This window comes from Gadus chalcogrammus, chromosome 16, assembly GCF_026213295.1.
Source record: "Gadus chalcogrammus isolate NIFS_2021 chromosome 16, NIFS_Gcha_1.0, whole genome shotgun sequence".
NCBI lineage: Eukaryota > Metazoa > Chordata > Actinopteri > Gadiformes > Gadidae > Gadus > Gadus chalcogrammus.
In genome coordinates, this window is record NC_079427.1 from 24,236,485 (window position 1) to 24,253,667 (window position 17,183).

Below are 17,183 nucleotides of genomic sequence, written 5' to 3' on the forward strand. Positions count from 1 at the left end.
TGCACACAGAGTGTCGCTGGTTAGGGTTAGGGCTGTGTGTTAGGGTTAGGGCTCTGTGTTATGGTTAGGGTTAGGGTTAGGGCTGTGTGTTAGGGTTAGGGCCGTGTGTAAGGGTTAGGGTCGTGTGTTAGGGTTGAGTTAGGGTTATGCAAACAACTAATATTTAATTAATGACGAAAAAACGATAAACTTGTGCCAAATGGATATTTTTGTAACAATTAACAAATATTAACAAAGGGTTAGGTAATGACTAGTTTGCTACTTATTATGGCACCTTATTATAAAGGGTTACCCGCAAGCACATTTAAACACAATGTTGGCACAAACACGTCCCTCATCAGAGGGCGTCGTGGGACAGCGGGCAGCACAATTAAACCCTGGTTCAGGCACAGTGGTGCCTCTGGTTGTGTGTCTGTACACAACTGCAGCGGTGCACTCTGGTTGTCACATCCTATTTGCCCTTATTTCCCCAGCGAGGGGCTGGGCTACGCATTAGAAGCCATTATTGTTTATGGATCGAGACCGAGCCCCTCCGCCCGCCCTACCCGACCGCCTTGCACTCGTGTAACTCATCCACACACACACACATACATAAACCCCCATTCACTCACACACACACACACACACACACACACACACACACACACACACACACACACACACACACACACACACACACACACACACACACACACACACAAACAAGCACGCAACTAGATCGATATTCAAATAAATATGTAACTAAATACACAGGCGTGCACACGCTCCTTCCACTTCCCTCCTCACCCTCCCCCCTTCCTGCCACCCAACCTCAGGGCGCCATCGCTCATTCACTCTGGTTTCCACGGCAACGGCATCGTGCCACTGGTGGTGGAGAGAGACCCAGCCAGAGTGTGTTGCAGGGATGCAAACGCATAAAATAGAGAGAAGAAAATATACATCATTCAGATATTATACACGGATATCCGCCCGGCTAGTTTAGGCAATGAACAAATGTCCATGTTTGTGTGTCTCTGTGTGTTCGTGGGTGTGGGTTTGGGTGTGTTTGTGTGTGTGTGTGTGTCTGTGCGTGTGCCTCTGTGTGTCATTCACACACACCTGCCCCTTTCTCTCGCATACACTGAAACACATAGACACAGAAACACATACACACATAAACATACACATATACAGATACACAAACACACACACAACACACACACACACACACACACACACACACACACACACACACACACACACACACACACACACACACACACACACACACACACACACACACACACACACACACACTAAGTGCTACTAAAAGCGACAGTCTCTCTGAGCTGTAACTCACAGAGGACCAGCTTCGTGTTATGAAATCATCGTAAGTCCTTGGTGGGAATATTTCATTCTTGAGAGAAAAGTCAAGTTTCTGCAGCAGTACATCTGGGACTAGTGCCAGAGGATTTTCACTTTTATGTTGTTCTCATTCCAGTAAAAATATATTTTTATGACCGGCTGCCCTGATCGGATTTACCCTCCATGGATTGATTGACCGATGACAGCGGCTATTAGCCCATCACTTTGTGTTTGCTCACAGATGCAAGTGATAACACACGCTTCACCCAGGCTGGTGCCATCACCCACGCGCTATCCACCAACAATATTGTGTGGCGTAGCATGTTGTTATCTCTGTGCATAACGGGCAACAGACACACGCACAGGAGCCAAATACACCGACACGCATTGTCGATGGGGGTCCCTCCGTTCACGGGCCAGTGATAACGTCAAATCATTATCATTACATCACATTTTTCAGGAAAACCAAAGTACTTTGACATAGACATTGACATGTGTGTTTGTGTGGGGAGACACCTCAGCAACTAAATCAATACATATTGTATTGTGCGTGTCTTTGAACACATGTGCATCATAACAAAGGGGATATGATACGAACGCACAGCACCCTATTCACGGTTCATCGAGTTTTGGTGATATTACTGAAAGCAGCCTCATAGAGTGAATGTTGGCACTGCTCTCAGAAGTTTCTGGAATATCTGTTATCAGTGGGAGGGATCTCTGTCCATTTATGCTGACTGATTTCTAATGGTCTCTCTCTCTCTCTCTCTCTCTCTCTCTCTCTCTCTCTCTCTCTCTCTCTCTCTCTCTCTCTCTCTCTCTCTCTCTCTCTCTGTGATGTCACACCGACATTAGTCCCTCCCCATCTGAAACCTGGCATCCCCATTCACAGACAAGCATACACACACACACACACACAAACACACACACACACACACACGCACACACGCACACACACACACACACACACACACACACACACACACACACACACACACACACACATACACACACACACACACACACAATCACACACACAGTGGAGTGGACTCCTTAGAGACATCGTGACTGGCAATGTGTGTGCGTGTCTCGGCTTCCCCCTCCCACACACACACACAAACAAACACAAACACACACACACACAAACACACACACACACACACACACACACACACACACACACACACACACACACACTGAGTTTGGCATTTGGCTTCTGTGAGGGGGCGGGGGACTGAGTTGCGTGTGTGCGGCAGGCGTTGTGTGAGCTGGGATGGTCTGACGACGGGGCTTCGTGATGTCCCTGCTGGCAGAGAGCTTCCACCCATAGTACCGCCTGTGACAGAGTCTAAGGCTGTCACGATAAGACTTAGCTGCTGAGCTGAGGTGTGAGTAGACCTTTGTGTCTGGCCAGTGGATGATCGTCTTCCACGCCAGACGGGGAGAGACAGTCACAGTAGACGAGTGTGACACTGAGGTGGAAGGTTTCCCATTTGTTTAAGGTGGACGTGTTCACGTTACTGCAGATCACGTGAGTGTGGAGGCATCTGCCACACGGTGTGGGGCATGTTGCGTGAGGAGCTGGCACTCTAGACCTTCCAGAAGCTTTGTTCTCGTGTCCTCGTGATCGAAACGTTAGGGAGAAACTCCCAGAGAGATTAGAGAGGCGTAGGACTTCAAAGCCGTACAAAATGAGTTGCTGGTTATTGTTCTTTGGAAGTGTTTGAATTTGTATTCAACTGCATTATGTGTACATCCACAAACCAAAGTGATCGAGATTTAGGGCGTTTAGCAGACGCTTTTATCAAAGGCGACTTGCAATGACAATGACAAACGATATATTGTTGTCGGTCCTGTAAGTATATTCATATAACCAAGTGCCAAGCACTAATAATTGTTAGGTTAACCCCTTCCCCGTACACAACAAAGATAGCTAGGAAAGATACTTCACAACTCGTACAATCAACAATAAGTGCGTAAGAGGGTAACAATGAATAGATTTTGCATGGTATAGATATGTGCTATGCTCCTACTGGGCAACGGACGACTAACTAGCTAGATCACTTGATTGATAAATCCTGCACTCCTGCACTGCACACATCCAGGACACAGATTAACGGACCACCCCCCCCCCCCCTCCAGGAGGACCCAGAGCCTGGGCCATGAGTCCCTCAGGAGGCAGGGCTCCTCCACCACCTCCGCGACCCCCCGCGCTCCCCAGGCCCTCTCCGCCCAGGCCGTCAAGCACATCTGGGTGCGCACCGCCCTCTTCGAGAAGGTGCTGGACAAGATCGTGCAGTACATCGTGGACAACTCCAGGTGAGCCCGGGGTCCGCTCCGCCGGCCCCTCGCCGCTCGCCCGGGGGAGAGAGAGGGAGAGAGAAAAAAACAGATGAGTGCAGATGAGTCACTGCGCACAGAAGCAATTAGTGCTTTGATGCCGGTGGAAGCCGAGCAGTTCCCTTTAATTATCTTGACTCACGTAAGCCCAGCCCGTCGTGTCAGGCCTCTGTGCTTTTTTGCTTCCAGGGTGAGGACCCAATGCCTCACTCGAGTTCCCTGTCGAAAGATGAAAGGCCCGAAGGGACTTGAGCACACGCTGCAAAAAGAGGCTCAGAGCGCTGTGCGCCGAATTACATATCGACCACATTGTCGTTTTGTTGTTTCCCCCGAGCCGTTTCTCCACTCGTGACGTATATGTGTGTCTCTGTGTGCAGTAAGTACTATGAGAGGGAGGCTCTGATGCACGACCAGGTCTACGGCCCCATCCTCGCCGCTCTGCTGGGTGAGTAGTGAGCGGATCATAAGCTGTTTTCCATTTACATTTCAAGAGGCGCCGACCGACCGCTGAGGCAAGCGCCGTAGAGTGAGGAAGCACTCGCAGTGAAGCGGTGCCGGCACTGCGGATAGCCCCCCCAATCACCAGAACAGTGACGCGGGGACACATGAGCGCCTTACTGATGGTATGTCTGTGTGTGTTTTTCCCCTGGTGTGTGTGTGTTTGCCTTTTCCTCTGGTGTGGGTGTGTGAGTGTGTTTCCGTGTGTGTCCTTCTGTGTGTGTGTTTGTGTGCGTGTGTGTGTGTGTGTGTGTGTCCGTCTGTGTGTGTGTGTTTGTGCATGTATGTATGTATGTGTGTCTGTGTGTGTGTGTGCGTGTATGTGTGTGTTTGTCCGTGTGTGTTTCCGTGTGATTGTGTGTGTGTGTGTGTGTGTGTGTGTGTGTGCGCTTCTGTCCCCTGTGCGTGTGTGTGTATGTGTGCGCTCCAAGTGGGACCCTGTGCCCTGGAGTACACCAAGCTGAAGACGTCGGACCACTTCTGGACGGATCCGTCGGCCAATGAGCTGGTCCAGCGCCACCGTATCCATGGCGCCCACCGAGGACAGGACACCTCCCCTGGACGCAGGCCCACTCTGGGCGTGAGTTGTTAGGGTTGCTATGTCAAATCAATTTTTTCTGAAGTGCATGGTTATCAAAGAGCAGGGCTCAAATGCCCTCAAATCCAGACAAATATTAGCATATCCACCTGGAATACACAGTATACAGAGCTAACATAAGCACTTCACTATCACGTACACCTGTTGTGTAGAAGGGCCATATACATATGTATACAATTGTTACTTTAATTAGTTCTGGCCATTTCTGACAGATATCGAAATATTTCTGTTATGTTTGTATTTGAAAACTAAACCAAATGTCGGTCTGATATTTAATGACCAATCCTCATTTGTTGTGCATGAGCCTCAGTGACGCTGTGTCTCTCTAGATCCGCAAGAGGCAGTCCAGTGGCAGCGTGTCGGAGGACAAGTTTGCAGCGTCGGCGCGGGAGTACGTGGAGTCCCTGCACCAGAACTCACGCACACACCTGCTCTACGGCAAGAACAACGTGCTGGTGCAACCGGTACGAGACACGTCTGTCGTCCCAGTTTACGTTCCTTTCTCCTTGATCCTCGGGGGGAACTGGCGGCGATGGTAGGGTTGTACGGCCCATCCTATTGGTCCAGACTGGAACCAAACACACACAGCCGCTCTGTCGACTCTTTGATCCAAAGCGACTTACCAGCATTCATTCACACCTCACACGTGAGGTGCCTTGCTCAGGGACACCTCGACACTCAGCTAAGAAGAGCCGGGGAGCGAACTAGCAACCTTCCGGTTACCAGTCAACCCACTCTACATCCTGAGCTCCTGCAGCCAATACTGCGTTCTTCCTGCTCCTCTGTGTATCTCTCTATTTTATCGTCAATCTTTCAGCTTCAGCCTTTTAACAATGTCGAAGTTGTTCACACGTGCCGATAAAATCAGTTGTCTGTGATCTGAGTTAAACCAGAAGGGCTATAAATACAGGCGTGAGGCTCTGCTGAGACTCCTTCAGAGACCACAGAATCAGAGGTGTCAGGGGGGAACATTTGTCGGTATCGACAGTGGCATTTTCTCACTTTTTAACGTTAAACTAATTCCTCAGCAGCATACATGTTATCATATCAAGCTATGTGTTGTTCGGAACCAAGCTGCCCATGCTGGTTCTAGACCAGTTGCTCCAAACCTTTGACCTTAGGTTTACCACTAAATTGTCATAAAGCCCTTTCACGGATCACCTCATTTGCAAACATTAAAAAATAGATAAATACAAATGCAGTTGCTGACAAAGAGTGCCAGCGCCCCCTTTATGCACAAATATTACTGCAAGACGGCCAATTAACACAAAACCTCAGTGGAAAACTTATGCTTGAATGCATCAAGCAACATCAGTTTACATGCAAACTATATTTCTGATGTAATTATTTTCATCATTTTCTATCATTGTAAATGTTAGATTCCAATTAAAATGTTACTAAGAACATTTTAAAAGTCAAAGTACCCCTTGCAGTTTCCTCATGTACGACTGTTCTAGACTTTTATCTCGAGTTAAAACCCCTGGGAGGATGCACGATTTAGGCTGGCGTTGTGAGGCTAGCGACCATCCATCTCAGACTCTATCTGGATGCGTGACAGCGTCTGAGTCGTGCACACTTTCTCTCCCCTCTCCTCCCCTGTGTTCGTGCTCTCGTCTCATCCGTCCTCTCCCCCCCCACACCACCCCCTGTAGAAGAAGGAGATGGAGGTGCTGCGGGGGTACCTGTCGCTCCACCAGGCCGGGGAACACCTCACCCTCAAGTGGACGCCCAACCAGCTCATCAACGGGACCCTGGGGGACTGTGACGACCTGGAGAAGAGGTATGCATTGTGAGCTACTGCCGTCGGCGTTGCTGTTATCAGAGGATGTTTGGTTTGGCAGAGATTCTCAGGAACCCAAAGTGGTCTTCAGCTGGATGTGGTTCAAGCTAAAGTATTGACGGAAAGGTATTATTGTAGTTTCAGAGTTAGGTTTGCGACCAAATCTAATTGTGCCATATTGTCATCTGTAAGGCCTATGCATTGGTAGGGAAAGAGATTGATTGCTGCATTGCACAGGGCAAATCCTGAACCTTTCAAACAGTCAAATAACGTAAAACAGGCAATGCATAATGCAGAATCTGTTTTGACAGACGATCACATTCACATTGTATACATAGCACATGTTTATGTCAAGCTGAAAGATAGATGGAGGACACAGAGTCATTCCTCTTCTGTTGTTGTGTGAGGAACAAGCTGACTTTGGGGGAAATCAAATGCATCTTGTTCTTTAAGTAAACACACACAGGTGAAATTGGTATCCATGTTCTTGTCTGGGTGTGGGTAAAAAGGGCAAAGAGACAATTTCCCCAAGAGTCGATGTGTTCCTCTAAAGGTTACTGGACCAATTCAAAAGGTCTAGACCAATCTGTATGAATCCAAATTATAGAACCACCAAAGGTGAATGCACTTCAGAGTCAGAGGCACAAACCGTCTTCATGCAAGCGCATCTCATGCACCACCAAATTATCCTACGTCTCCTAGTCCAACCCAGTCGCCAAGAAAAAACGTCAGTGGTGTACGTTTCCATGAACACTGGATACGTAGCATTTCAACGTAAAAAATAGCGTGTTATACCTACAGTATCCACGTGTGCCGCTGTGGAGGCGGGTTTCGGGGTTTGGGTTTCACGGCTTTCGCGGCAAATTGTGGACACGATTGTTTAGGGGGGGGGGGAGACTGTTGTTGACCGGGGAGGGGGGGGGGGGAGAGACACGTTTGTTGAGATACGTTAGTTGAAGGGGGGGGGGGGGGGGGGACACGTTTGTTGAAGGGGGGGGAGACACGTTTGTAGGGGGGGGGGCACGCTCGACAACGAGAGTTGGTTTTTATTGAACGCTCGACAACGAGAGTTGGTTTTTATTGAACGAGACTTCAACACGGAACAGCTGCGCGAAACGATGGTCACGTCACTCTCGGTGACGGTGTCGACAATAATGAACACACGAACAATGTTAATAGAACAACACACAACCACATAACATCCCGAACCCATTAACCCCACTTAATCCTAACAACAAAACAAGTTAACAAAAGCCCCATTTGTCAACTGAGAACCCCAATTCCCAGAATCCCCCGCGGCTCCGGAACACGGCGTAGCTTATATTAATCTTTATTATCTGAATGGGAAATGCAATATTTTAGGACAGATACACCATTAAACGCGTTTCTAATGACATTTCTAGCGAGAAATGTACATTTTCCTTACATAATCTTCAGTCAGTGAATGTGTATGATCTTTATTAATCTTTATTATCTGAATGGGAAATGCAATATTTTAGCACCGATTCACCGTTAAACGTGTTTCTAATAACATTTCTAGCGAGAAATATACTTTTTAATTGCATAATCTTCAGTCAGTGATTGTGTCTGATCTTTAGTTTTATAGTTATTAGGAGTTGATCGGCTCGCTCGCATGTTTCAACGACGTCAGGTTGCTTTCGCTAAACTAGCAGCTCACGTGCTTCCGGCGTTTGTGTTATTAAACTGTTACTTTATGTAACTTTTAATGATATCATCTTGTTAGAAACACGTATATCTGAGAGCCAACCCAGTCGCCAAAATCATACCTACGTTGACAGTGTACGTTTCGTGAACACTGGATTACGTCGCATTTCAACATAAAATTGCGTGTTATACACACACACACACACGCACGCACATGCACAGACACGCACGCACATGCACAGACACACACACACAAGCACACACAAGCACACACACGCACGCACAGACACACAGACACACAGACACACAGACACACAGACACACAGACACACAGACACAGACACAGACACAGACACAGACACACACACACACACACACACAGACACACACACACACACACACACACACACACACACACACACACACACACACACACACACACACACACACACACACACACACACACGCACACGGTGCATTTCGCTGCTAAAACCACAACAAAAAAATATTCCCTCAAATATTATTACTTTCAAAACGTTGGCCAAAATGGCCAATAATATCTTTTTTTTTTGGGATGCTTCTAGGACATTTTGGGTGGATTTTGAACGGTATGTGGGGGGCACGTTTTTTGCAGGAAGATCTGGCTCCACCCCGGCGTGGTGCCGTCTCCTTTTGACCTTTTGACCCCAGACTTCTGGGGGAATAGCTGAATCAATTCATTAGTCAATCAGAAGCATGTAAATATCTTTCCGGTGCCGTAAGAGGACAAACAAGGTATCCTTCAACATCTACGCTTCCAGGCGATTGCAACGGTGCCACACATGAGCATATTCGAACATGTTTAATGGTAGTAATTAGCTGTCGAAATTGGAGGCCTTAATCAATACTGAGCAGCTATTGATTTGCTTCCCGATAAAGTTTTGTCACAAATGACATGTTATTTAGCATCTACACGTTGAGCTGAGTCCAATGACACCAAGAACGACACTCTAGCTAATGGTAACATGTATTTTACATGGTACACCTAGGTCTAGGACATGATCTCGGTGTAGCAAGAGGCCGAGCTTGATCTCATTGGACTCAGCTTAACGTGTAGATGCTAATTAACATGTAATTTGTCAAAAATCTCCATCGGGAAGCAAATCTATAGCTGGTCATTATTGATAAAGGCCTCCAAAATCGACAGCTAATTACTACCCCGAAACATATTCAAATATGATCATGTGTGGCACTGTTGCAATCTTCTCGAAACGTAGATGTCAAAGGACACCTTGTTTGCTCTGCTGCACCACCGGGAAGATATTTTCATACTTCTAATGGATTGATTCATATTTTAAGGTTCTCGGAGTGAGACTTTAAGTGGCTGCAGCAGAAGTGTTGCGACGAAAGATGATATCAAGAGATTTATAGAATATTCCCATTCACATTATGATTCTTCATCGTAACTTCCGACCAAACATCCTTTACATTCACAGAGCGAAGATTATGAAAGTCCAGGCTCAGCAAGTGCTCCATCTCGTTGCACCTGCACCCAGCGGCTCGCTTGCAAGATTTTGGCCTGAAGTTCTTCCCAGACCTATACCCTAACAGTCCAATATGCATATCTGAGAATCAGGCCTCTCTTCAATAATGACAAAATGTAATGAGAGAAATACAGATTCACTTTTTGTTATCTCATAAGCGGCGTGGTGCCGGCTCCTTTTGACCTTTTGACCCCAGACTTCAAAGACGTGGCCACAGGCCAGCGGTGTCTACACACATTAAGCCACAAATGTACACCTCCATCCCGCAAAAAATGGGGCCTAGAAACTAACCTCTGTCTTATGTACATTGACTGTACTGTTGGAGGTCACGCCCCTTTTCCAGCCTTTTCGAGATAGCTAGGGATGCTAAAATGTTGATACACATTTCCCGGGGCCCCGAGAACGACATATGCAAGATTTGTAGTTCTAGCCCATAGAGAAAAAAAGTTTTCCCAAATGGACTGTCATTTGGACAAAGCCCCTTCAGAAGTGTTGCCTGCGAGACCTAATGGTTCAGAATGTGGTGGAAAAAAGGTTTTTGAGATAGGAAGGTCCTACCGCCCTGAAATTTGAATACCATATTCTAGGGCCTAACTGGGACCCCCACACCGAAACTTGGCCCGGTCGGACCCCGAGGGCAGGAAGGGGGGGCCTGCCCTTGGGGTCTGACCGCGCCAAGTCTCGGGCAGGAAGGGCCCCCCCTTCCTGCCCTCGGGGTCCGACCGGGCCAAGTTTCGGTGCGGAGGTCCCAGTTAGGCCCTAGAATAAGGTATTAAAATTTCAGGGCGGTAGGACCTTCCTATCTCAAAAACTCTTTTTCCACCACATTCTGAACCATTAGGTCTTGCAGGCTACACTTCTGAGGGGCTTTGTCCAAATGACACTCCATTTGGGAAAACTTTTTATCTCTAAGGGCTAGAACTCCAAATCTCGGATATGTCGTACACGGGGCCCCGGGAAATGTGTGTAAACATTTTAGCATCCCTAGCTATCTCGAAAAGGTCGGCAAAGGGGCGTGACCTCCAACAGTACAGTGTATGTACATAAGACAGAGGTTAGTTTCTAGTCCCCATTTTTTGTGGGATGGAGGTGTACATTTGTGGCTAAAGGTGTGTAGACACAGCTGGCCTGTGGCCACGTTTTTGAAGTCGGGGGTCAAAAGGTCAAAAGGAGCCGGCACCACGCCGCTTATGAGATAACAAAAAGTGAATCTGTGTTTCTCTCATTACATTTTGTCATTATTGAAGAGAGGCCTGATTCTCAGATATGCATATTGGACTGTTAGGGTATAGGTCTGGGAAGAACTTCAGGCCAAAATCTTGCAAGCGAGCCGCTGGGTGCAGGTGCAACGAGATGGAGCACTTGCTGAGCCTGGACTTTCATAATCTTCGCTCTGTGAATGCAAAGGATGTTTGGTCGGATGTTACGACGAAGAATCATAATGTGAATGGGAATATTCTATAAATCTCTTGATATCATCTTTCGTCGCAACACTTCTGCTGCAGCCACTTAAAGTCTCACTCCGAGAACCTTAAAACATGAATCAATCCATTAGAAGTATGAAAATATCTTCCCGGTGGTGCAGCAGAGCAAACAAGGCGTCCTTTGACATCTACGTTTTGAGACGATTGCAACAGTGCCACACATGATCATATTTGAATATGTTTCGGGGTAGTAATTAGCTGTCGATTTTGGAGGCCTTTATCAATAATGACCAGCTATAGATTTGCTTCCCGATGGAGATTTTTGACAAATTACATGTTAATTAGCATCTACACGTTAAGCTGAGTCCAATGAGATCAAGCTCGGCCTCTTGCTACACCGAGATCATGTCCTAGACCTAGGTGTACCATGTAAAATACATGTTACCATTAGCTAGAGTGTCGTTCTTGGTGTCATTGGACTCAGCTCAACGTGTAGATGCTAAATAACATGTCATTTGTGACAAAACTTTATCGGGAAGCAAATCAATAGCTGCTCAGTATTGATTAAGGCCTCCAATTTCGACAGCTAATTACTACCATTAAACATGTTCGAATATGCTCATGTGTGGCACCGTTGCAATCGCCTGGAAGCGTAGATGTTGAAGGATACCTTGTTTGTCCTCTTACGGCACCGGAAAGATATTTACATGCTTCTGATTGACTAATGAATTGATTCAGCTATTCCCCCAGAAGTCTGGGGTCAAAAGGTCAAAAGGAGACGGCACCACGCCGGGGTGGAGCCAGATCTTCCTGCAAAAAACGTGCCCCCCACATACCGTTCAAAATCCACCCAAAATGTCCTAGAAGCATCCCAAAAAAAAATGATATTATTGGCCATTTTGGCCAACGTTTTGAAAGTAATAATATTTGAGGGAATATTTTTTTGTTGTGGTTTTAGCAGCGAAATGCACCGTGTGCGTGTGTGCGTGTGTGTGTGTGTGTGTGTGTGTGTGTGTGTGTGTGTGTGTGTGTGTGTGTGTGTGTGTGTGTGTGTGTGTGTGTGTCTGTGTCTGTGTGTCTGTGCGTGCGTGCTTGTGTGTGTGTGTCTGTGCATGCGTGTGTGTGTGTGTGTATAACACGCTATTTTATGTTGAAATGCGACGTAATCCAGTGTTCACGAAACGTACACTGTCAACGTAGGTATGATTTTGGCGACTGGGTTGGCTCTCAGATATACGTGTTTCTAACAAGATGATATCATTAAAAGTTACATAAAGTAACAGTTTAATAACACAAACGCAGGAAGCACGTGAGCTGCTAGTTTAGCGAAAGCAACCTGACGTCGTTGAAACATGCGAGCGAGCCGATCAACTCCTAATAACTATAAAACTAAAGATCAGACACAATCACTGACTGAAGATTATGCAATTAAAAAGTATATTTCTCGCTAGAAATGTTATTAGAAACACGTTTAACGGTGAATCGGTCCTAAAATATTGCATTTCCCATTCAGATAATAAAGATTAATAAAGATCATACACATTCACTGACTGAAGATTATGTAAGGAAAATGTACATTTCTCGCTAGAAATGTCATTAGAAACGCGTTTAATGGTGTATCTGTCCTAAAATATTGCATTTCCCATTCAGATAATAAAGATTAATATAAGCTACGCCGTGTTCCGGAGCCGCGGGGGATTCTGGGAATTGGGGTTCTCAGTTGACAACAGTCCCCCCCCCCCCCCCCCCTAAACAATCGTGTCCACAATTTGCCGCGAAAGCCGTGAAACCCAAACCCCGAAACCCGCCTCCACAGCGGCACACGTGGATACTGTAGGTATAACACGCTATTTTTTACGTTGAAATGCTACGTATCCAGTGTTCATGGAAACGTACACCACTGACGTTTTTTCTTGGCGACTGGGTTGCCTAGTCTCACCCCCCACCCCATCACCCTCTCACCCTGTTTCCTCTCCCTCTCCCTCCCCCTCTCAGTATCTACTGGGACTATGCATTGACCGTGCCTTTGCGGCAGATCGTCTGCATCCACTGCCACCAGAGATGTGAGTATGCCGTCAGCGCAGACTTCACCCGTCAGCGGCGGTCCACTGAAGTCCGTCCGGCCCTGTCACACACGTTATCTCATAATTAGCCGGTGTCAGGGTCGGCCTGGACGGCTGGCTGCGTGGAGCTAGCAGGAGCCAGTGAAGGAGTGCGTTCCACTGGATGTTCAGCGCTGTCAGCCGTGATACTGCGGCTAATAAGCTGTTATCACGTTACGACGCCGATGGGTAGCCTTTGATGAAATGTTAATTTATGGCTCAGGCTCAACAGGGTTCTCTAAGATGAAAGTGGGGCTCGTTAATTGCAATTTAGTGTTTCTGTTCCGGGCCTTTTGTCCGGGTGATCCGCTCTCTCGACCGCCTTTCTTCTCATATATCAAACATGTGTTTACTCAACCGCCCCCTTGGTTAAATCACTTTCATTTTCTGCGCTGGCTGACTGACCTCGTTTAGAGAGTAGCACATCAGTGAGTGTGCTGCAAGTAGAGATTGAAATCCATGAATCCCGGTGGACTGAACAATGCCATTAAAAAGTTATACAATCAATGAATATGTTCAATATATAGATATAGATATATAGAGATATAGATATAGATAAAGATATATATATACATTGATATAGATATCTATATATATTGATATCTATACATATGAGTTCTTTATTCTCGGGTCTTTAGCACATATTAGTTCAATCCAAAATATGTCCCAGCCCGTCTCTCATGGCCCCTTGCGTCTGTGTGTGTGTGTATGTGTTTGTGTGTGTGTGTGTGTGTGTGTGTGTGTGTGTGTGTGTGTGTGTGTGTGTGTGTGTGTGTGTGTGTGTGTGTGTGTGTGTGTGTGTGTGTGTGTGTGTGTGTGTGTGTGTGTGTGTGTGTGCATGGCAGCCGACTGCGGGGGCACCCTTGTGCTTGTCAGTCAGGATGGGATCCAGCGGCCGCCCCTCCACTTCCCCCCCGGGGGCCACCTGCTGGCCTTCCTGTCCTGCCTGGAGTCAGGCCTGCTGCCCCAGGGCCAGCTGGAGCCCCCTCTCTGGTCCCAGAGAGGCAAGGTCTGTGGAAAATCACCCACACCCGCATGCACACAGACACAGACACACAGACACACACAATCACACACATGCACACGCACTCACACACGCACGCACGCACACGCATGCATGCACACACTCACACATTCACATGCCCACGCACATGAACACACACACGCAGACTATTTTGTTCAGTTTAGGGCCATGTCGCCATTATAATTGCTTATCATCAAACAAAAGCGATGCATTTGTTGGCAGGCAATAACAGTCCCTTGTGTGTGTGTGTGTTTGTGTGTGTGTGTGTGTGTGTGTGGGTGTGTGTGTGTGTACCTCGTGTGTGTGTGTGTCTGTGTACCACGCGTGTGTATGTGTGTGTCTGTTTACCGTGTGTGTGTGTGCGTGCCGGTATTCGGTGTGTGTGTGTGTGTGTGTGTGTGTGTGTGCGGGGAGCAGGGCAAGGTGTTCCCCAAGCTGAAGAAGAGAAGCAGCACAGCGCGCCTCCTGGAGCAGGACCTCAGCGGCGAGGAGCAGACCGCCGCCGACTACGTCTTCCGCATCGTGTACCCGGGACACCGGCTGGACTCCAGTGAGTAGCAGCAGGGTCCCCCGCCAGGGGGGCGGAGTCAGGGGAGGGGCCTGAGCCCCCCCTGAAAGGAGAACGTTTGGGGACGGGACTATTCTATCAACGTAAACAAATTATGAAATTATTACGCGTGCAAGGACAGGGGTAAAGGTTGTACACTGTCTCATCATCGTGCTACAAATGTGTAAAATGTTTCAATGATTTTGTACCAGAACCACAGCAAAGGTACAATAATCCCCTGGGCGGGATTCTCCTGGGAGGAAAGCAGACAAGCATTTGCAATAACCAGGGATGTTTGCATTAAAATGATGCTCTGCCGTGTACAAATAGACCAGAATCATTATTTCGTCGACTGGTCTTTGCACTAAACTAGTGTTTTGCTGCCCTCTGGTTAGCTGTACGGTTATATCACACAGAGCAACCCCCCGCAACCCACAAGCTGTCCAACCCTACACCCACGAGTAGCAGCGAAGAAGTAATCCAAATGAGAACAAATTAGTATTCGTCTTATCAAACCTTCATTTAGCCAGGCAAGGCATTAACAAGGCATTTGAATGGCAGCTGGGCCAATGGGAGAAGCCGCTTGTTGTCCAAAGGTGCTGTTGGTAAGATTAGAAAGTTTTATAGAGAGAGAGAGAGCGGAGGAGGGAAGGATTATGAAACTAAAGAGCCAGCAGTGCATCGACTCCCTCTCTGCTCCTTCCCTACATTCCTCAGCCATTAAGCAGCGCTGTCTCTACCGTGTGTGTGATTGACAAGCGAGAAGGATTCCCCAAACCAATCAGGGAAGTGATTCCACGATTGGTCAGAAACGACCCGGGAGTGGTCTCATAAATAAAGGGGCTGATAGAGAGAGGCGGGCACAGCCGACCTGAGACAGACGTCCTCACAGACTCCCCTCACTAACAGCCGACGGAGGGCTTTGTCTTTCCTTAACCAATCCCCCCTCAAAGGGCAGACCTTAAATCTGACCTGCAGCCCCCTTTAAAGAACACAAAGGCGCAGGAGAAGGAGACACCGGTCAGACCTCATAGACCCCTCTGGTCCCCCCCGGCGGGGGGGCAGGGGGGCGCTGTAACTGCTGTTCTAACCGTGTTCTCTGTTGTCCCGGGGCGCGGCGGCGGCGGCGGCGGCAGCGGTCACAATAAACTACCACCACACCACGGGCAGTCGCGCGCCGTCGCTGGACGACGACGAGGAGGAGGAGGACAGGCTGCACGCCATGCTCTCAATGATCTGCTCGCGGAACCTCACAGACCCCAATGTCATGAAAGGTTTTTATCACCTTTAAAAAACACACCACCCCCCCCCCCCCCCACCCCCACCCTCCTGAACCCCATGCCCTGCGTCACGCCATCCTGAATAACCCCTCCCACCATCACCCCTCCCCTCATCCTGTCCTGTCTCTAACCCCTCCCCCGCCTCTAGCTCCTCCGCTTACCCTCAGCCTGACTGCCCGCCTGCCGCCTCCTCCCCCTGGCTGCAATCTCTACACCCACCCCCGCCCCCCGTCTCTCTCCGGTGTAACCCAACAGTGAGTTGTAGGGTGTGTGCATGTGTGTGTGTGTATATGTGTGTGTGTGTGTGTAAATGAGGAGGTGTTGTCATGACAACCGTGGCTGGGGGTTGGGATGTGGATCCGGGGGTCGAAATCACACGGGGCCGTGTGTGTCTGCGTGTGCGTGGCGTGAGAGAGAGAACGCAACGGCGTATCGATCCTGAGACCACAGTCTGAGCCGCGGCGGTAACGACGGCCATATCTCACGCGGAACTCGATTCCTTCCTGAATTTGAGTCGCTCCCACGTGCGTGGCCGAACCCCCTTGCCATCCTTTCTGTAGATATCTGCAGCTCGCAGACGTTGACGCCCTGCCGCAGAGGAGCCCGAGCCCTGTGGACGTCTGAGGGGAATCCTGTGGGAAACTGTTTGTGTTGCACACGTGCTATGAGATCGCCGCACCCCCCCCCAGTGTGTGTATGTCCCCTGTTGCACGGCGAAACGGTGGATGTTTGTGTCTTTAGGTTGAGCTTGTTGTGTTTCACTCTCACGGGTTGGCAGGCCGGCTTCCTTAGACCCCTGGAGCCCGACGGCGTGCGCGTATTCATCTCCAGACGAATACGTTTGAAAGAGCTTGAATCTGGCATCAAACAAATCATATGCGGAAGATCATAGACAAACTGTGTTGTGGACTGTACATGAACCCTGTGACAATAGTGCGTGTTCCGAGCAGTATACATGATAACGGCTTAATACGGCGGCATGACACGGCTGCGCTGTGATAAGACAACGGCACAAGGGGACGTCTTGTGGCAGAGTTTGCGTTGCCACGTCGCTCGCG

The 17,183-nt window shown here is 48.3% G+C and overlaps 1 protein-coding gene across 1 annotated transcript in view; it reads left to right on the forward strand.

Moving 5' to 3' along the window:
- The window catches only part of sgsm2 (small G protein signaling modulator 2), a 78,338-nt gene that overhangs the window by 43,756 nt on the left and 17,399 nt on the right, over nt 1-17,183 (forward strand). Inside the window, exons 4-12 of the mRNA XM_056611306.1 lie at nt 3,487-3,663; nt 4,062-4,129; nt 4,614-4,762; nt 5,110-5,244; nt 6,433-6,560; nt 13,168-13,235; nt 14,120-14,283; nt 14,716-14,848; nt 15,982-16,119. Of these exons, the coding sequence (XP_056467281.1) occupies nt 3,487-3,663; nt 4,062-4,129; nt 4,614-4,762; nt 5,110-5,244; nt 6,433-6,560; nt 13,168-13,235; nt 14,120-14,283; nt 14,716-14,848; nt 15,982-16,119 (1,160 nt within the window). The remainder of the gene's footprint in view (nt 1-3,486; nt 3,664-4,061; nt 4,130-4,613; nt 4,763-5,109; nt 5,245-6,432; nt 6,561-13,167; nt 13,236-14,119; nt 14,284-14,715; nt 14,849-15,981; nt 16,120-17,183) is intronic.